Source organism: Colletotrichum aenigma, assembly GCF_013390185.1.
Source record: "Colletotrichum aenigma strain Cg56 chromosome Unknown KSG_Cg56_contig03, whole genome shotgun sequence".
NCBI lineage: Eukaryota > Fungi > Ascomycota > Sordariomycetes > Glomerellales > Glomerellaceae > Colletotrichum > Colletotrichum aenigma.
The window spans coordinates 2,562,297-2,582,083 of NW_023500909.1; the positions used below are offsets into that span (position 1 = coordinate 2,562,297).

At 53.8% G+C, this 19,787-nt stretch overlaps 6 protein-coding genes across 6 annotated transcripts; 3 read left to right on the plus strand and 3 right to left on the minus strand.

The window, feature by feature from the left end:
* Window positions 1-365: 365 nt before the first annotated feature.
* On the minus strand, window positions 366-1,222 carry Rpb11 (DNA-directed RNA polymerase II subunit RPB11; the record flags this gene model as incomplete). The annotated part of the gene is made up of 4 exons (XM_037319922.1): window positions 366-556; window positions 616-726; window positions 780-838; window positions 1,206-1,222. The coding sequence occupies 4 exons, from the start codon at window positions 1,220-1,222 to the stop codon at window positions 366-368; spliced, it is 378 nt and encodes a 125-aa protein (XP_037180550.1).
* A 685-nt stretch (window positions 1,223-1,907) lies between these two features.
* avt3-0 (Vacuolar amino acid transporter 3) lies at window positions 1,908-4,246 on the minus strand (the record flags this gene model as incomplete). The annotated part of the gene is made up of 2 exons (XM_037319923.1): window positions 1,908-2,078; window positions 2,132-4,246. The coding sequence occupies 2 exons, from the start codon at window positions 4,244-4,246 to the stop codon at window positions 1,908-1,910; spliced, it is 2,286 nt and encodes a 761-aa protein (XP_037181124.1).
* Window positions 4,247-5,335: 1,089 nt separating this feature from the next.
* On the minus strand, window positions 5,336-5,792 carry CGCA056_v004669 (uncharacterized protein; the record flags this gene model as incomplete). Its single annotated transcript, XM_037319924.1, has 3 exons — window positions 5,336-5,563; window positions 5,660-5,689; window positions 5,739-5,792. 3 exons carry the CDS (start codon window positions 5,790-5,792, stop codon window positions 5,336-5,338), a joined length of 312 nt encoding a protein of 103 aa, XP_037181123.1.
* A 1,149-nt stretch (window positions 5,793-6,941) lies between these two features.
* Window positions 6,942-8,166, plus strand: CGCA056_v004670 (Vacuolar cation-chloride cotransporter 1; the record flags this gene model as incomplete). The annotated part of the gene is made up of 2 exons (XM_037319925.1): window positions 6,942-7,080; window positions 7,142-8,166. The coding sequence occupies 2 exons, from the start codon at window positions 6,942-6,944 to the stop codon at window positions 8,164-8,166; spliced, it is 1,164 nt and encodes a 387-aa protein (XP_037182133.1).
* Window positions 8,167-8,191: 25 nt separating this feature from the next.
* On the plus strand, window positions 8,192-10,878 carry CGCA056_v004671 (Vacuolar cation-chloride cotransporter 1; the record flags this gene model as incomplete). The annotated part of the gene is made up of 2 exons (XM_037319926.1): window positions 8,192-9,185; window positions 9,233-10,878. 2 exons carry the CDS (start codon window positions 8,192-8,194, stop codon window positions 10,876-10,878), a joined length of 2,640 nt encoding a protein of 879 aa, XP_037182134.1.
* A 5,112-nt stretch (window positions 10,879-15,990) lies between these two features.
* On the plus strand, window positions 15,991-19,556 carry WDR83 (WD repeat domain-containing protein 83; the record flags this gene model as incomplete). The annotated part of the gene is made up of 4 exons (XM_037319927.1): window positions 15,991-16,216; window positions 16,265-16,297; window positions 16,342-17,229; window positions 18,517-19,556. 4 exons carry the CDS (start codon window positions 15,991-15,993, stop codon window positions 19,554-19,556), a joined length of 2,187 nt encoding a protein of 728 aa, XP_037182135.1.
* Between the last annotated feature and the right edge of the window lie 231 nt (window positions 19,557-19,787).

The following is a 19,787-nucleotide window of genomic DNA, read 5'->3' on the forward strand; positions in this document are numbered from 1 at the left end:
AAGTGCAGGAAGACTGCAGCGATGGTCACGGTTGGGCAAGAATCTGTGTCGGATCTACCAGCCGCAAGGACCGAGCAGGGAAAGTCATGACTTTGGTTGACTTGACGGAGTTAAGGGCTGCATGTCAAAACTGAAGGAATGACACCGTAGGCATACACCAAACGAACTTCACGAGAGGGAATCTCGCGTAGTTAACGACGTAATTCGCAATGACCAAACTTTTTCTCGTATCGAGAGCCTGTCCTTGGCGAAAACTAAAACCAGCACACGTGTGGTATCAGAGCCCCCAATTTCCATTCTTTATGACCAAGTCCGCCCGAGAACGCCCAGAGAAGATGTAATGCTATTTTCACACAAAAGTTGCCTTACTGCCCCTGCGCTGCAGACCGTCCAGCCTCGACCATACGACGCAGCTCGAACTCTCGTGTGAATTCGCGACTGAGGTGTGAAAAGTCCTGCATGAGACGTTTGATGACTTGAACTAGCGCCTCCTTGGGGGGGATCGAGCCGTCTGTTTGGACGCGGATAAAGAGCTCGGGCACGTTAGGATGAGAGACTGGCGGCGAGATTAGCATGGGTGCTCCCAAGACGGCGGTAGCAGGAGTAGAGGCTTACTCTTGTAGCCGGCCATGAGGACGTTCTTGTGCTGCTTGAGGTGCTCAGAGAGGAGGTTTCCGAGAGTGTGGTCTTCCTTCTTCAGGATGAAGTCGGAGGTGTTGGACATTCCTGAGGATTGTGAGCCCGAGTAAAAGCAAAGGAAGCAGTGAATAGCCGCATACCGGAGAAGACCTTTTCCTCGATCTTCTTCTCGCCATCGGCAAGGAGGAAGAGCTCGAAACTGTCGCGTTATTAGCTTTTCGTATCCTTTATCACTTACAAAATGAGAGGCATATTGAGATGAAGGGGCGGATTGATGGCCAGCTCAGTATCATTCGAGCTCAATGACAAGATGGTGGCCTAGCATGGAAATGGTGGCCGTGGAATCGGGGCGGATGCTTGTAGGCATGTGCGTCGGAAAAGAACAAGGTGAAAAGAGCGTTGCATCAGCCACATCAGAGAACGCGGGAAAGCCATTGAGTATGAGCACAGTAAGCTCATAAAGACATCGCAATGTGATAATCCAGCAGCCCTCGGACCTCGATTCAACATTCAAAAGCCTTTAACAACACCAAACGACATCGAAAGACGTCCAACTCATCACTCACCGATCGGGGGCGTTCATCTTGGCGAGATGCTAGTTTCAAAGACGGTAGTGCTGGATTTGGGCAGGCAAGACTCGAGCCGAGGCGTGTGGCGGTCAGAAAAACTCGAAGTTGGAGGACCTTAACGAGTCTGTGGATTGGGTCAGATTCTGATTCGTGATGTGGGAATATTCGAATCTTACTCGACTTGTTCACAAGGATGATGTTCTTTGAAATCGACCTGGATGGATGAGATGCTGCTGGAAGGAAGTGATCACCTACGGTTGGCCGCGGCTGCTGCCGTCTTGAGTGCCTGCCTCCCAGAAGCAAAAAGTGGACCGCTGATAATGACTGCGCCACAGGCAAATATGTGGCGGTGTGCCAGCTCAGATGAACAACCAAACATGAACCTTCCAATGTGAAGAGTCTAACGAAGCACCTAAATTTCAGACAATAGAAAACGTTTGCTCGATTCTTAACTCTGCTAAGGCGTACAGATACATAACTATGAACATGGCGACGAGCCCTCTGATCTCGGAACAGTCTATTTACGGAGTCCATACTCAATACCAACCAACCAAATGCTGCCTAAGCTCTCCTAAACGAACCCGCTGGAAACCATGCAATGACTACCCAACGCTTTTGAGACAGCAGTTCATGATAAAAAAATGCGGTAGCATATCCATCTTCTAACCGCCTAATCTCCACAACCCTCTCGTGGTCGATCTACCTTCTGTCGCAGTATCCGGGATTGCCAGGGTCGGAATCGCCGTTGGCCCAGCTGTAAACGGTGATAGCGGTAGTATAAGCCATGGCCACGACACCGAAGATGCAGAGACAGATGTCGGAAATCTTCCACCATCTATTTCTAGCAACTGCCTTGTAGTGCAGCAAAGGCTGTACAGAGTTAGATTGGAATCACATGAACGATGACTGGGGTCAAGACTTACTGGGTAGATGTAAACAAGCGGGATACAAGCAAAGTTGCCAACAAGAGCAACAAATTTGTCCAAGTCATCCGCACCACCCCACGCAATGAAAGCGCACAGGAAGACAAAGAAGAAACGGTACAGGTTCTTCTGCCACTTGATGTACGGGTTGTACTTGCCGCTCTTGGTGAAAAGAGCGTTCTCGGTGATCTTGATGGCAGGGAACAGCTGCAAGGGGATGGACAGCATGATGGCAACAGAGTACAGGAATTGAACACTGTTGACGAGCTTGCTGTCCTGGGGCAAGTTCAGGAGAACGACCGTCTCCGTCTTGGATCCGTACGCGGCGTAGGAAATTGCACCCATACCGATGAAGAGAACAGAAATGATGATCATGACCGCGAACATGACGCGAGGGAACTTGCTGGGGTTCTTCATCGACTCCTGAATGGGGATGATAAGACCGATTCCTTCGAATGTGAAAATGGCGGTGCCGATGAACAAAGTCCAGTCGTTGCGGTTGAACATGATGATGTCCGCCAGTCCCTTCGTGCTCAGGGTGAAGATGTCGTAGTACAGAAGATAGGCCAGGCCAAGTAGGATGAATGCGTCCGCAATCAAGGCAGTGAAACTCAGCTTTTCGATGTCTCGAAGCAGCGAGAAGGGCAGGAACACGAGCACCTGCAGCAGGATCAACCACTTGACGCCGACGTTGGTCTTACAGTCAGAGACTGCCAAGAGGAAGGCTTGTAGATTTTCTGACGTGAAAACCATGTATGCGGCCACAAATCCAATCTGACTGATGACAATGGAAAAGAGGATGATACCCCTCATCCACTTGCCGTACAGAATGCCTCCCAAGTCACCGAAAGAACCTTCTACCTTGAGACGGGTAGTAACCAGCAGAACGAAACAGTAGTAGCTCAGCGCAGCAACACCTAGCAACACGAGGTTGCTGAAGTGCATGCCACCGTTCAGGTAGGCTCTTGGCAAGAAGAGCACACCAGTTCCCACGAAGGACTTCAGCAAGAGCAGCGCGGCGCTCATCGGGCTATTCTTGCCACTGCCTCCACGCTGCCTTCTTCTCCTCTTATGGCGCGACGGCGTCAGAAGCGCACTGTCTTCCATCGGTTCCCGATCGTCATCGCTGCCTTCGTCACTGTCGTAGAGATCGTCCTCTCCACCGGAGGAAAAGTATTCGCCTGGCTTCAGAGCCTCGTCATCTTCCTCAAGCTCCTCGCCAGCAAAGTGACCGTAGATAGTAAGGAACTCGAGGAAGCTCGAAGTGAGTAAACGAGGCTGAGCACCGCCATTGCTGGGCTCGCCGCGCTCGCCGCCGTCTCGAATCGTGGAGGGACTTCTGGCCGCCCGGCGCAGATAGTTGCGGCGGAAACCACCCGGAACCTTTATAGCATTAATGTCAAGAATGTCCGTCTCGGGGTCTGGCCTGGAGACGCTAAAGCTCTTGCTGCGCTGCACCTTGCCTCGAGCTTCCGCATCTTCGGTCCACTTGTAAATGCCTCGCGTTACATCTCCGCCTTGCAGCTGCAAACTCGAGAATTCGTCCTCGTTCAGTCCAGTCTCGTTGTCATCCGCTGTCTGCTTGCCTTTGACGCCATCTCGCATGCTCGACTCCTCTGACGGGGCGTCCGAGGGTTGAACCAGGTGCCTCTTGACGACCTCGGGGTCTTCGTAGGCACCAGTGGCGGCACCTCGCGAGCGGGAGTCAAACGAGCCGTAGTTCGTCATGGGAGTGCTTGATAGCTGGGCACCAGCAGCGGCAGGAGAGAGAGGTCTGGGAGGAGGAGTACCAGAGCGTACTGGTGGTGTGCCGTGTCTTGGAGGAGAGGTTCCTAGAGAGTTGGAAAGCGCTGCAGCGAGAGCTGAGACGCCAGGACCTTGGACGCTCGAACCGGCAGCTCCAGCCAACGGGGTGAGGCTACCCGTGTCACCGTTCTCGCCTCCTCTGTTGGCCTGGCCGGGGATGCGATTTGTTTGGGGAGTGCCATACTGAGCCGAAGGCACGGGCGACGCCAGACGAGCGGTGGCATCTGCTCGAGGAAGAGAAGCGCCATACTGGCGGGACGGTGAGTCGGCCCTTGGGATGGAGAAAGGGTCTCTCGAAGGAGACGCCATTTTGCTGTTTGATGAGGCCGTTCGGGGGTTATCGAATGCTGGTATTGGCTATATCGGTAGCACCCAAGCAAGGCCGTCGCAGACTCGGATCTGGGTCAACACACAGACAAAGTTAGCAACAAGGCGTCATGGGAGAGGAAAGTTGAGACGGAGGGAAGGCAGGTACAGAAGCTAGAGGAGGTCGAGGAGGTGGAGCAGTTGAAGTACGGGAAGGAGTTTACCTGGGCGCAGTTGTAAGACAGCTGACGAGATCAATTGAAGCGCACGGCTAGGAGGATGTGCGGTCGAAGCTGTTGCTGCTAGGTAGGAACCCGTGATAAGGACCCGCGGCTTCCCATGCGGGTCGGGTGACCTAATCTGGCAGGTCTGGAGGTTGTGGCTCACGCCTCGCAGTCGCGCCGATAGCGTCGGATACGGGGGTCCAGTGCTGTACCTTAACTTGCCAGGTGCCTATGATAGCGGTGTCAGCGGCTCTGTCCCACGTAAGTGCCCTGTGCTGTGGGAGGTGCTTCGTTGTCTTGCCGAAACCCGGGGGCAAGCCAGGGGCTAGGTCTCTCTCGGGGTGTTTTTCCCACCGAGACGAGGGCACTGAACCTGTGCTATCCGCACCTGAGCAGGCACCCGGGTCGTATCGGTACGTCAATCTTGTCGCCTGGGACGGGACCTGCAACGCAACAGAGAGCACCAGCCACCAACACACATACCTTACCTGCCTCCATCACTCAGGCGACGGACGGGTTTGGCTCCCATGATTCAGCATGTTGCTGACTGGGTCGGTATCCGTAGTCGTCGAGGACATGTGTCTTGTTTTGTGTGAAGTCGGACGGACATCCTCCGCCCCGGTCATGTTAAAGCCTTACGAAATCTTTTCATGGGAAAGGTGAACTTCGTGGCGGACCGGCGTCTCTGATGCCTCTTGGGCAAGCCGAGGACGGGACTGGGAAACCAGGGCTGCTCAGCTGCTAAAAACATCAGGTGCAGCTTTGCCAGGCGACCTTATCTGCTCTATCGGGACCGACTTATCTTGCCTTGGCTTAGGTAATTGGCCAACTGAGTAAGCGAGACCCCATGATTGGCTCGCCGCCTCCATTAACTGAGCTGCACGAGCACCACCCAAAGTGAGAAAGAAGAACAGAGTGGGGGTTCGTTCATTCCTGGCCCTGAGACCGGGCGCTGCTGAATGATGGTCGTGACCTTGAAGACAAGACTGTCGAGCCCCGCGACAACGGCCCAGCATCCCCAGCTTCGGCGGCTCTTTGCAATTGTGCGGCGGATGTAGCGGTACTTTGGGTTTTTGGCACCCCGTGCACCCTTCACCTCTGACATTGAAACCCCATCGAGTCAGGGAACTACCGCAGAAGCACACACGGCCACACTGAAAGCTGGTCAAACCCCATGCACACGCTGCCCTACCTTACCTACCCATGCAGATAAGCCACTACACTACGGATACACGCCGCCCATCTTGTGTGGTGACAGTGGTCCATCTCACTGAATTCTCCGGTTTGCCGCTGTCATGCGCGTGAGTCAACCGACAGGCCGCCATTGCTATTTTGGAGCACCAACCTGGCGGTCATGCTAGCATCAGATGGAATGTCGAGCCAGATGCCGGACGACGGAGGCCAACACGAACGACGGCCGCGGAGACTAGCAAGGCACGGAGGCAGACGCGCGGTTTGCGGGAACGACAGGACGGCATGGCATGGCATGGCATGGCATGGGCGGTGGTTTATTTGACGGAACGCTGGTGCTGCGGAAAGAGGCACAGCATCTTCGGACAAACCGGCGGAAACACGCCTCACCACACCATCACGCAGCTCGCAACCCTGAAGCACTTTACCTGATATTGGACGGCCACAGCGAATTCGGACACCTCGCATCTCGATTCTGGTGTCAGTTCGTCCCTCAAGCGCCGCAAGCACGCTGTTCCCCCCACCACCACACCGCCGTAAAGCGATGCTTTTCCGGCCCGATCTGGACTCCGCTGCCAGATGACGTCGTTTGTCTCCCACTTTCGGGCTCATCTTCTGCGTGTTCTGCACCGGCTGCATGCCATTCGTCTTGGGAGTGTGTGTGGATCTCCAACAGCAGGGCGCGACAGGCCGGAGGGATTGGAGCACAATCGCAATTCCCAATCGGCACGCGGGGTATTGGAGAGGCTTGCATTGGATCGACCCAGATATCCCTTGCACGCAGAACGGTGAACCCTGAAAACGAGACGACAAGCAGTACGCGAGACATGCGCCGGGCCAGTTGGATGCCTGTGCGGCCCGCCGGTCTTTGCTAGGGAATTCTATTACTGGTCGTAATATCCAGACCGTCGCCAGCCATCGCTCAACCACACTGCACTTTGTGGACGCTCTGAGCGAGGACAGGACACTGGGCAGCAGCACAATGTTGTTGGCGTGACTTATGGGCGGGGACTTATAACTATAACAAGACCACATCCGCCTGCCTGCCGCGTGCTACTACTTTCGATCGAATCTCCGTCTTCATCGATCTCGCATTCATCGAAACGTCTTGCTCCCCAACCCCGTTTGGGCGTGGAGAAAGAGAAAGTGCGGAGGTGGCGTTCGCGTTCTCCTTTTCGAGCCCAGCTTCGGTTCATGTATCCCACCGACCAAACGCACTCACCTCTCCTTTTCAACCAGTATCCTCCGCCATGGGAGGTGACAGACGACCGAGCCTCTCCAGCATGGAGCAAGCCAGCAAGAGCCCCAAGCTGGGCGTAGTTTCCGGCGTCTACATCCCCGTCTGTCTCAACATTTTCAGCATCCTGATGTTTCTGAGATTTGGATGGATCCTTGGCCAAGTAGGGCTTTTGGGCATGCTTGGTTCGTCGGCACCAGCACGGGCGCCCTCATTTACATTAGCGCAGACTAACACCATCCGTAGGATTGCTGGTCACCGCCTATATGGTGGACTTTCTGACAACACTGTCCCTCTCTGCGATAGCTTCAAATGGCGAGGTGAAGGGTGGAGGTGCCTACTACGTGATCTCGAGGTCTCTTGGTCCCGAGTTCGGCGGTTCCATTGGCGTGTTGTTCTATCTTGCCCAAGTCTTCAACACCGCCCTCAATGTCGTTGGTCTAATTGACTGCATCAAATTGAACGCGGGAGATTTGTTCCCCCAAGGTTTTTGGGCAACATACTTGCTCCAGACACTGGCACTTCTGCTGTGTGCTGCGCTGGGCCTGGCTGGAAGTGGCATTTTTGCTAAGGCCAGCAATGCACTTCTAGTCATTCTGTCTCTTGCCATCATAAGCATCCCGATATCTGCCATGTTCAAGGCTCCTTTCAGAGATGACGATCTGGGAGTCCGGTTCACTGGGTTCAGCCTCGAGACATTGGTGGACAATTTTGCCCCTCACACAAAGAGCGACTCCTATAATGGCCTCGAGACGTTCCGGGAGCTCTTTGCCATTCTGTTCCCAGCGACTTCCGGGATCTTTGCGGGAGCTTCAATGTCTGGAGATCTGCAAAATCCCAGCAAAGACATTCCCAAAGGAACACTCTGGGCAATGATGACTACGTTCATTGCGTATTTGGTCGTAGTTTTTTCCATGGCTGCCACCACGACGCATAACTCGTTTCTTAACAACACCAACATCATCTCTGTTACCAGCCTGTCGATGCCCTTGATTCTTGCAGGAGAGTGCGCCGTCACCTTCTTCTCCGCTGTCATGGGACTTGTAGGTGCGGCGAAGCTGATGCAGGCTTTGGCGAGGGATAAGCTGTTACCGGGTTTAATACCGTTTAGCCAAGGGACGAAGAAGGCCGATGAACCGATCTACGCGATTCTCTTGACGTACGGTCTTGCTCAGGTTTCCATGCTCGCCAACCTCAACCAGATTGCGACTCTTATTTCTATGGGTTATCAGGCGAGTGCTACACCCCGCCTCTCACTGGTCCATAGCTAATGCACAGCAGATGACCTTTCTCGTCATGAATCTAGCTTGCTTCTTGCTCCGCATTGGATCAGCACCTAACTTCAGGCCCGCCTTCAAGTTCTTCAGCTGGCAGGCAGCGTTTGCTGGTACTATAATGTCTGCGGCAGCCATGTTCTTCATCGACCAGACTTACGCTGCCACTGCCATATGTCTTCTTGTTTTCCTCTTCTCGCTGATCCACTACCTCAGTCCACCGAAGAGATGGGGAGACGTATCGCAAAACCTGATTTATCACCAGGTCAGGAAGTATCTTCTACGCCTACGACCGGAGCATATCAAATTTTGGCGTCCGCAAATCATCCTGCTCATCAACAACCCCAGAAGTCAAACCAGGCTCATCCAGTTCTGCAACTCTTTGAAGAAAGGGGGGTTGTATATCCTTGGTCACGTCATTGTCACAGATGACTTCAGCAGTGGTGTCCACGAAGCAAGACTACAGCAGGCAGCGTGGACGAAGTACATCTCGGAGTTCTCGCGGATCAAGGCGTTCGTACAGTTGACCATGTCTCCGACGCTCAATTGGGGCATCCGAAACTTGATCTTGTCAGCCGGGCTAGGAGGCATGCGTCCTAACATTGCAGTCATGGGTTTCTACAACATGGATGAACTCAGAAGCTCCCGTCCGTCGGTAGCAGTGCCGAAAGCTCCAAGCTCGACCGTCGAGGATACACGACCAAGACCACGACCCGCAGAGAGGCCAGTACGAAGGAGACGTGGGGATACCTCGGCGCGACTATTAGAGGGTCATCTTCCGACGGACGTGATCAAAACCGAATCCATGCTGAGTGTTACCAGCTATATGACAATGCTGGAAGACCTTGCCTTGAGATATAAGCTCAATGTCGCTATCGGAAAGGGTTTCGAAAGGCTAGAGACACCGCGCAAGGACAAGGGCAATACGAAGAGATATCTTGATCTCTGGCCTATTCAAATGTCCGCAGAGGTTGTGTCGGACGGGAAAAGCGTTTTGACCACCAACTTTGATACATGTACGACAATTGCCCTCATCTCTGGTAAATAGGCTAACACGTCGCAGACACCTTGATCCTCCAACTCGGTTATATCCTTCACAGCGTGCCTACTTGGAACAAAGTGTATGATGTCCGCATCATGGTATTTGTCGAATATGAGAGCGAAGTGGAAGAAGAGAGAGCACGAGTCAAGGCTCTCCTGGAGAAGCTGAGAATTGAGGCTGAGGTCAAGGTATTCTGGCTGGCATCTGGTCAGCTGAACACCTACGAACTCATCATCAATGGCCAATCTAGCGATCTTGAGTCTCAGATTCTAGTTCACGACGTCCTCAGGGATGAGGAATGGTGGGACGATTTGCAGAGGCTGCGAGGACGTGCCCCGAATTTCGACTCGACCGACGAACTAACATCTTTCGCGAATATCATCGAGTCGACAGCAGGGCGTCCTGGCGTGTTCAATCCGCATATTCCACTAGAGGACATCGAAAGTGGGCGTCGGCCTAGTATGGTACATTTCGGCGAAATACCGAAAAGACCTACGGTAGCGAAGCTTTCCCGGCTTGGCGTCAGCGTTGGAATTCACACGTCTCACCTGGGAGATGAGGTCTTTGAGGATGATTCCAACTCGGACGGCGAGCTCAGCGAGCAGGAACAGCAGCCCTCTTGCCTGGACTCTGACTCTGAGTTCGAACGTGGAGGGAGCGAGTACAGTGAGGATGAAGCAGATGATACGGAGACGCCAACAAGACCCTTACTGCTTGGCAAGGGGCGTGGACGAAGCCAGAGCGATGACCTCCTCACCACTCCATCCAAACATAGGCGAGGTAACAGCAAGTCCAGCAAAAGTGCCGTACCAAGCTCGACCTATGGCACCATGGTTGCACAAGCTCGGGTCGAAGGTCAATCAGGTCCAAGCCACACGGCCGGTGACAACGTGTCGGCCCCTCCAACTCCGCTTGAACGACCCGGTTTGGATCGCAACGTGACTGCTCGATCGCTGGGTGGATTCCGGGTGTCAAGCGGCAATCCGTACCCTGAATTGCCGCCGGTGAGCGTTTCTGGTACGGCAACCCCGGCCAGACCAACACTGTCCAGGCAATCCTCCGCCGTGCGATTCTCGAGCCGACCGGTGCCCGAGACGCGAATTGATGTCGAGGGCACGTCCGGGCCAACGATTATGTTTGCGGACACAACGGAAGAAGAGACGCCGCGAGCGGAAAGGCCCGCATTTTCGAGGCAATCCTCCACGGGCCGGTTCTCCAGCCGCCCTGTGCCTGAAATGAGGGTGACGACGGCTGAAGAGTTTGATCCTCCTACTGCGTTTGCGGAACCGAGATCTCGCAAAGATTCCGCCGCATCCTCCGAGCATGGAGACGCCCATATGAACATGGCGGAGCTCGTGGAGCGCTACAGGTTAGACTCCAGGCTAGAAGGCGAAGGCGACGGCTCGCCGTACTCCACACAAGGCATCGCGCTTTCGTTCAATGACCTGCCATCCCGAGCACAGCATGTCATCCTCAACGAGCTTATGCGGCAGAACAGCAGGGATACAGCTGTGTTACTCTCGACGCTACCAGTGCCCACCGAGGGAACCTGCCAGGATGAGGTCGCGAGCGTGCAGTACCTCTCGGATGTCGAGGTCCTGTGCCACGGGCTCCCTCCGGTCCTCCTGGTCCTGAGTAATAATATGACTGTTACAGTTGGGCTATAGTAATGACGGCGGGGAAGATTGTCTCACATCCTGCGAGGGATAACATCGATAAGATCAGACTACACGCGGGGGCCGGTTCATAGTTTGGCGTTATTTTTTTTTTTTTTTTGGATTGTCGGGTTAGGCCTGGGATCATCATCCGGACAAAGGAATGGGGTGGTAAACTCTGCTGGAGTCGCCACATTCCTAGATGTCTTTGGCTGAAATGAGAAGCCATTCGGCCATGCATTCTTTGTCTGCAGCACTCGACGGAACCATGATGGCTTTTTCTCTCCAGACTTTACAAAGAAGTTGCCCTCGACGGTGCATACGCAGCTGAACTTTCACTCTCCTGGTCCTCTCTTTCCCTGCAGCCCTGCGAGAAGGCCTTTGATGCCATGGACTTTAAACACGCGGCCCCGCCGTCGGCGCTGCCTTCCACGTCTTGGACAATCCCGCAAACAGTCAACATGAAGGACCACGCAAGGCACGGAAGAAAATCGAACTGGACGGCGCAGCTGTCGCCGTACCTGAAAACCCTCAAAATCAAGAGCTTCATGCAGTCACCAAAATCACCGAAGTCTCCAAAATCCCCGGACAGCTCAACATCACCACGCTCTCCTAGGAGGCAGGACAGCATGGATGAATCTTCATTCCAGATCATCCATACACCGGACCGGCCAGAGAGGCCTGTTTCCAGGACAGCGATTCCAAATGATGAGCAGTGCATGCAGTTTCTCATGTCATTGCAGAGGCAGGAGGAGCACAAGAGAGGCGGGGTCAAGCATGGCCTCAAGATGTGGCCATACCCGGATGAAGTGGAGGAGACCAGGCGTCTACGGAGTGTGAGGGTCGAGAGCGTGCACCTTGAGGAGGCAAGACTTGCCAGGACGAATTCGTCTGGTCCGGCAAAAGTGGTTGAGGTTGGGAGGAGCTCTACGAAGTCCACAACAGCGACAAGGCGGTCGGGACACTTGCCTTCGCCGAGTGTGAGCGATGACGAAGAGGCCGATGTACATGAAGTCGAAGAGGGTGAGGACGTCGAGCCAGAGCCGAAGATGACCGTCCGCATGGTACCGCTATCTCCTCCACCTACCCTTTCCAGGAGTCAATCTCGCCTGGGTCAGTACACTCCACGAGCACAAACCTCTCGATGGTCCGACGACAGCGAGTCCCTCTTCTCCTCCAGAGACGTTGACTCGCCTTGCCCTGCACGGGGAACCTTTCGCTCATCCGCAGAGGTGTCGTCTCCAACAATGGTCGACGACGACTCAGCCGGCCCCTCTAGCCCGTCTTCTCCACCGCTCTTGACCCCGGTGAAGGACCGTCCCGCAACTCCGTTCACAGATCCCCGGCTGCGGTCTGTGTCTGACCCGACCACCCCTCCGCCGTCGGATCACATTGTTCATCAAATGAGCCCGGAGTCCTTGCCCCGGAAATACTCCTGGCGGTCGTCCAAGGAGACAATCCTCAACACCGGGGCGCCAGTGTCGAGGTTTCAATCGTGGCTGCCGGAGCCGCGGCCAAAGAGTTCAATGAGAGAAGTCGAGTCAGCTCAGGAGCAGAAGTTTGAGATTGAGATCTACGGTGACTGGGCCGATTACTACTTTGAAGACGGAAACTTTTGGGACGAGGTCGACTCTGATGCTGACGGCAATGGTGACGAAGAAGCCGACGACGAGGAAAAGCATCATAGCGGTGATGTGGACCCTGGAGATGACGAAGCTGAAGAAGCCGAGGAAAAGGTAGATGGTGAAGGAGAAGATGATGAAGAGGAGGAAGAGGAAGATGAACATAAGACAAACCACCTTGAGGTCGACGACGAGAAGGTCTACCCAAGGTACGAGAGCTTCATCAAGGACTACAAGAACAACGTTATGAATATCACGGTCACGGAGGTATGATTTGTTTGCTGGGCTTGGGTTCATGGTGTCTGACAACTTTTTCTACTTGTTATTTTTTTTCGGAGTTCGTGGTGGGATGATATCCCATCGATTTTCCTTATCAGGTTCTGAGACCTTGTAACAACACTGTACACCATCCATTGTCTTTTAGATTGCGATTACCCATCTTGCTTCCTCTTCGCTGGAATACAACATTACTACCGTTCTCAACCATCAAAAACTCCCCTTAGAACAATGAGTGAGTGGGCTCATCGCCCAATAGCGCACTACCCCTCGGCGATGCCTTCGTCTGGCCGAGAACGCGACGATGCCGCCAAGTCCGAACTCTTGAGATCCTCCGAGGCACATCATCGGTAAGTTCATCCTACGACTGCCACATGAAACAACCCATCACTTTAGAGTTGGACGTATCATGACATCCGAATGACTCCCATCTCATCCGACGCAGGCGTGTAAGTCAGTTGGTGTGGTGTCTCAGGTGGCCCAAGCTCCAATGAAGCATGCGCTGCTGCGACAGCGACAGCTCCTCCAGCGGGGGAAAAATTCAAAGCTTCCCACCTCAGCAACATTTGCCAGATATTCCCACCACCACTTCGTCCTCCCCCAAGCAAACAGACTTTTCATCCCATTCATCAAGGCCGACGTCAGCTTACTACGTACAAGCCACAAGTGACACCATGATCTACATGACTCACGCCAGAGTCTAACCCACCAAAACCACCACCACCGCTGCCGGCCGTCCAATGCCTCGTCTCCCGCCCTCACTCATACGCCAGGCGGGCGCCATATCCCCGCACGTCAGGACCTTGCTGCCGGCGTGCCGCGACATTGACTCGGCTGTCACGGAGCTGCGGTGGATCAGGGAGCACGTCCGCGATACTTCAAATTCCCGCGTGCCTTTTGGAGATGGGCTGCAGCAGCAGAGAGAAGAAGAGGTCGGCCGTCGTCGCGTGGCGAGGTTGTGCGCGAAACGAGGACGTGGGGTGCCGCTGCAGTACGTCCTCGGCTCGCAGCCCTTTGGCAGGCTGGACATTCGGTGTCGGCCGGGGGTCCTCGTCCCCCGCGCCGAGACGGAGGCGTATGTCATGCATCTCGACGAGATGATCCGCGGCGGGGACCTGCCGTTGAACCAGAGCGGTGATGTGAGAGTCGTTGACTTTTGCACGGGAACGGGTTGTATTGCTCTGGGGCTGTATGATGCCCTCTCGAAAACAGAGAGAATGGTGGACGTAATTGGTATTGATGTCTCGGAGGTCGCTGTCAACCTCTCCAGGGAGAATCTGAAGCGCAACGTCGACAGGGGCGTGTTAGTGCCACCTGCAGACCGGAAGAGTATCGCCTTTAGGCGGGAGGATGTCTTTGACGACGCCGCGATGCGGACGATTCCACCCTGCGACGTCTTGGTCTCGAACCCGCCGTATATATCGAGCAGCGTGTGGACGTACGGGCGGGGGCAGATGGGGTATTCGGTGCGCAAATACGAACCCAAGCTGGCGCTCGTGCCGGGGGCGGAGTTGCCGGTGTACGATGATTGTGATCACGCCGATGTCTTTTACGCGAGGTTATTTGATGTTGCAGATTGGTTGAAGCCAAAGATATTGCTGTTCGAAGTCGGCGATCTGGAGCAGGCTATCCGGGTCGTGAGGCTCGTCCGGCGGAAAGCTCATACTAGACTTGCAAAATGTGAGTTGTGGAGAGATTGGCCTGATTTATCGCCCGAACAGGATGAGGCGCCCGAGTTGGAGATGGATGGGGAGGTCATTTCAGTCAAAGGAAGTGGAAATGTACGATCTGTGTTTGTTCGTATTTAACTTATGATACCCAGACGTCACTGAGAGGCGTTTAGCAGCAGGTTGAATCGAAAGTAGATGTCATTTGTTGACGTTGAAGAACACAACTTTTATAAACGCTCGATTGGTCTTGTCACCATTCTCGTGATTAACTGGCGTTAGAGGGGGCGGCAAAACGAAAAACAGACCGAAAGGCTTGATCCAATCAATGCCAATAGAGCAAGAAGCAAAAGATTACTGCCCAGAGGCGGATTCGAACCGCCGTCAACACGGTATCGCTGAGTGATGGAGACCACAACGTATCATCCTAACCAACTAGACGATCTGGGCCAGTGCTAATTGATGGTTGCTAAGGCCAAAGCGGGATGTAACAAGCGTAGCAGGTAGTGCCCCACACTTTTGTGCGTATAAGTGAGCGACCCAGCGACTTTCGGCCTCAATTCAGTTTCTTGCGGGGCCCTGCAATTTTGATATTTCAAAACTGCAATTATTCCCGCCTTCTGTAACCCTCTTCTCTGAGTTTACATCGCCTGTAGCAAGGTTGGGCGGCTGCGATTGAGTTCAGGAACAGCGAGGGGCAAAAAGCCTGAATGAAGTCATTTCCCCATGGAATCAGGAACCACGATAGCGCATGTCTCGAGCGAATTGCACCGAGACAGGAGGGCTTGATCATCCCAGGACCCTTCGGCCCTTGCATCTCCTGGGGGGCACACGTTTGAAGGGAGAAAGGGCCCTGTGACGGCATCTGGTGATCCTCACGTCACCTGGGCGCGGGTGCCTTCACGCGGGAGAAGAAATTCTGCTTTCGCGGTGAAATGCACGACCCACACAATCGGATTTCCGTTGTGCACAGCAGGACGGTTGACATCCCTTGCATGTACGCCACGTACCGTCTGGATCATGAAGGGTTCGCCGAGTGGTGTGGGCTGGTGACGGGACGGTCAAGGGTTCAGGGGTCGTCTTGGCTTTTGGAATGTTTCGGTTGTTGATAAAGTTCCATTGACCGGCTTGCGCGGCACGGCTGGTTGGTGTTGATATGCATCATGGGATTCTTTAAATTTCTGCGCGCGGATATGCTGATTTGGAGTTTATCCTACATTGCCATGTTCTTGCATCCCCGACGCTCCTGGTCAATAGTCACCCAGGATCATTCCCTTAAGTCTAAATGCTGACGGTGACTTGTACAATTGCGTGTTAAATACACCATTATCGGTAGTTTGTATTTTGCGATCATTGGAGTTTGTCCAGATGGTGGTAATTGCAGTTGCTTCTATGATGCTGCGCAACGGACTGCCCGAATAGGCAGGCCTAAACTATCTGCTGGGGCCCCGGCATCGCACTTGGGGATGCGGGGCTCTACCTGGCCGTCTTAGGTTCGTGATGATAGTTTCCTATCTCTCGCTAGGTTGGTCATGAAGACAAGTTGAAGGCAGTGAAAAATGGCATCGAAGCAACACGCCATCAAGCCGTCTGCGCGGGCGCTCGCCAATCTTGAATCCGGGGCGTTCATCGATCTCGAAAATGAGGCGGGCAAACTCCCACAGTACGACCCCAAGATATGTCCTGACGGTCTTATCGACCTCTCTGGAGCCATCAACAGCCTCATGAATGATGTTTTGGAGGAGGAAATGACCAACTTTGAAAAGTCATATAGTCTCAGTGAAGGTATGCCATGTGATGCTTGAGTGCGCAACAGAGTTGACTCGGTTTTAGCTATGAAGTATGGAGACGTTATGGGGCCCAAAGGTGAGAAGCATTCCGTCAAATAGCTTCACTTCTAACATCTGCAGGCCTTTCTAAAGCCGTCAGTGATTTTATGAACCGTCACTTCAGCCCGGCTCGAGCTCTGAGCGCAGATGATATTATAGTCACCAATGGCGTCACTTCGCTCATCGACATGATGGTGTTTGCCATGTGCAATCCAGGGGAGGGAATAATGGTCATAACTCCGACTTACATGATGTTTCCTCATGATGTCTGCGCCAGGACAGGCGTCAATCTCATCAACGTCGATCTCGACACCATCGAAGACCAGTTCGAGGTCAAGGACTCTGCAAAAGTTATGAAGGCTCTGGGCAAAGCATACTCTGCTGCCCAGAAGAGTCGCGTTACTCCCAAAGCCCTCCTTTTGTGCAACCCAAGCAACCCGTGCGGACGGACGTATCCACGCGCCACCCTCATCGAGATCGCCAGATTTTGCGGCCAGCGGAAGATGCACCTGTTATCCGACGAGATTTACGCCTTGTCTACCTTCACTCCGTATGACCGGGCAGCTACACCCTTCACATCTGTGCTAAGCATCCCAGATGACCCCGAAAACGGGGTGTTTACCGAAAACATACACTGCATGTACGGCGCGAGCAAGGACTTTGGCTGCGGCGGGCTAAGACTCGGGTTTCTCGTCACCCGTAACGAACTCCTTTGGCGTTCTGTAAGACGGCTGGTGCTTTTCACGTGGGTGACGAGCTTTTCGGCCGCTTTTTTCATGCACTTTCTGCAGAATGAGGAGGCAGTCGACCGATATGTGTCCGTCTATCGCGAAAGGCTCGGGAAGCAGTACGACTTCACTGCCAAACTCCTCGACAAGTACAGAATTCCGTTCTGGGAGGCCGATAGTGGGGTCTTCATCTTTGTTAAGTTGACGAAATGGCTCGACTCCTTCGCAGGCGACGACCACAGTAGTCGAGAGATGAAACTTTGTCGGCACCTACTTCATGAGGCTGGCGTCTTTCTCAGCCCCGGAGAAGTGAGTTGTCCTGTTGCGTGAGATGAATACCGCTGACCTGTATGAAGATGTCTATGTCACCAGTGCCAGGATGCTTCAGGCTCGTATACACAGGCAATCCAGAAGCTGTCTCGCTTGCTGTGTCTCGACTCGCAGAGGCACTGCAAGATCTTGAAACCACGTCAAAGTTGACGGATTCTGACCATCGTCGGAAAGGTTGTCAAAGAACTTCCGCCATCCACTACGAGGCATCGCGGCGCAAGTCAATCATGCACTTCCTCCTCTGCGGGAAGTAACAGCAGAACCACCCACAAAGATGCCGGCTGATTATCCTAAGTCTATGCAACTTTATTTACTGTCTACTCATAATGGATCGGGAACTTCGGTTTATTTTCATCAGGAATGACGTTAGGTATAAGGCACGAGGACAGTGTTAGACATAACGACGATGATAATCACTAAATCAGGGTGCCAATGCGCCTAAAGGGGAAATAGTCGCTCAAGCACAAGAAACATAGGCATTCTTACTAAAACGTTGTTAGAAAAGGATCAACACGCACACAGTTCTTATTCACAGAGGAAGATGAAGTAAGAAAGCAAAAAGATGACCAGCCTGGGGGTCGAACCCAGAATCTCCTGATTGCACGACGGAATCGTAGTCAGACGCCTTGCCATTGGGCCAACCGGCCACTGTTGCAAAATTAAGTGTGAATTCGCGTTAGAAAGCTTGAGCAATGCGCCCGCCAAAATTTTCGCCCTCTGAGGTTTCCTCTTGCACGAAGTTTCGCAGAAATCAGACGCTTGGACTTCCATCTCTCACGTCACTCACTTCTCTCTTGTTCATTGATTTCTCGCCTTGACTTAGGTGGGGGTGATGTAGAGTCTCACAGAGTTACTCTCACCGTGTACATTTATGCACTAAAGCGAGGACCCAGAGGGTCACTCTATCTACCTCTTCAAACGAGCATGACCACTAACAACTTACATGAAAGGGCGCGCGTAAGAAAAAACTGCGAAAAGACTTTCATTTCTTTGAGTCATGAAAGATCGCTGGCCAGGAATTATTTCCCCCTCGTAATGGGCGTATTGCCGACCGCTAAAGATGTCATTTCCTGACAGACCTGTCGCCCACTTGCTGGGCTCGAATGGTGAGCCGCAAACCCGGGACACGACTTTGAGATGCGAATACCTTCGCACTCATATCTTTCAAGTCGCCAAGTGACTGACTCACAAAACCAAGGCCCCGTCCATGCTGTTACATACTCTTCGTCTCCCGGTACCTACATCCTCACCGGCTCCGCAGACCGCACCATCCGCCTGTACAACCCAGCAACCCAGGATGCCAACCCCCGCTACACCTCCAACCTCACCACCAGAACCACTCCTCGCGTGCCTGAGGGCCGCATGATCCAGAGCTATGCCTCACATGGCTACGAAGTACTTGACCTAGCCGTCGCGGCGGACAACGAGCGCTTCGCCTCCTGCGGCGGCGACCGCGCCGTCTTCCTGTGGGACGTCGCATCCGCCACAACCCTCCGCCGCTTCGGCGGCAACGTCCACGGCCATTCCTCGCGCATCAACTGCGTCGCGTTCGGCGGGGACGGGGACTCGCTTGTCATCTCGGCGGGCTTCGACACCAGCGTGCGGGTCTGGGACTGCAAATCCAACTCTGCGAAGCCGGTGCAGGTGATGGACGAGGCCAAGGACTCCGTCACGGCGCTTGTCGTCAGAGACGCAGAGATTGTCGCGGGCAGCGTTGACGGGCGGGTTAGGAGCTACGACGTGAGGATGGGGAAGTGCATTACTGATACTATGGGGGCGAGTGTCACGAGTTTGAAGCTCACGCGCGATGGCAAGGCGATGCTGGTGGGCTCGCTCGATAGCAAGATCCGGTTGATGGATCGGGACAGCGGTAGCTGCTTGAAGACTTATGAGGATGCTGGATGGAAGAACGAAGAGCTGCGTGTGCAGAGTATCCTCGGAGGGAAGGAGAAGTATGTGATAGCTGGAGACGAGTTGACTGCCGGTACTGGGCCGGCAGGATTAAACGGGGAGGGCAAGATTTGGGCCTGGGATTTGTTGACCGGCAAGCTTGTCGCGACAGTCAAGGTCCCATGGCCCGAAGGCTATGAACCCAAAAAGAAAGTGCTTGGGAAGGACGGAAGGGAGAAGGAGAGGAGCAATGTCATTAGTTGCATGGCCTGGCGAGATGACGGATGGGGAGACCAGTTCTGTGTCGGCGGCACGTCTGGCGTCGCGACTGTTTTTGGCTCGTTATAAAGTTATAGATCATGGAAATGAGATGCTCTTTGTACAGGGCTTTTCATTTAGAAGCCCCAATTTCTAGCAAAAATGTCTCAAAATCATGCAAGGTCATGTCCGTCATTGACCCCGTGGTACTCTACACACGTATGGATGTTCCGCAGACGCCCAACACCGTCAGTAACCAGATGCTCCCTAGCAAATCCCCAATTGTTGCCAACCAAAAAAGTACAGAACAGGAAGCATGCC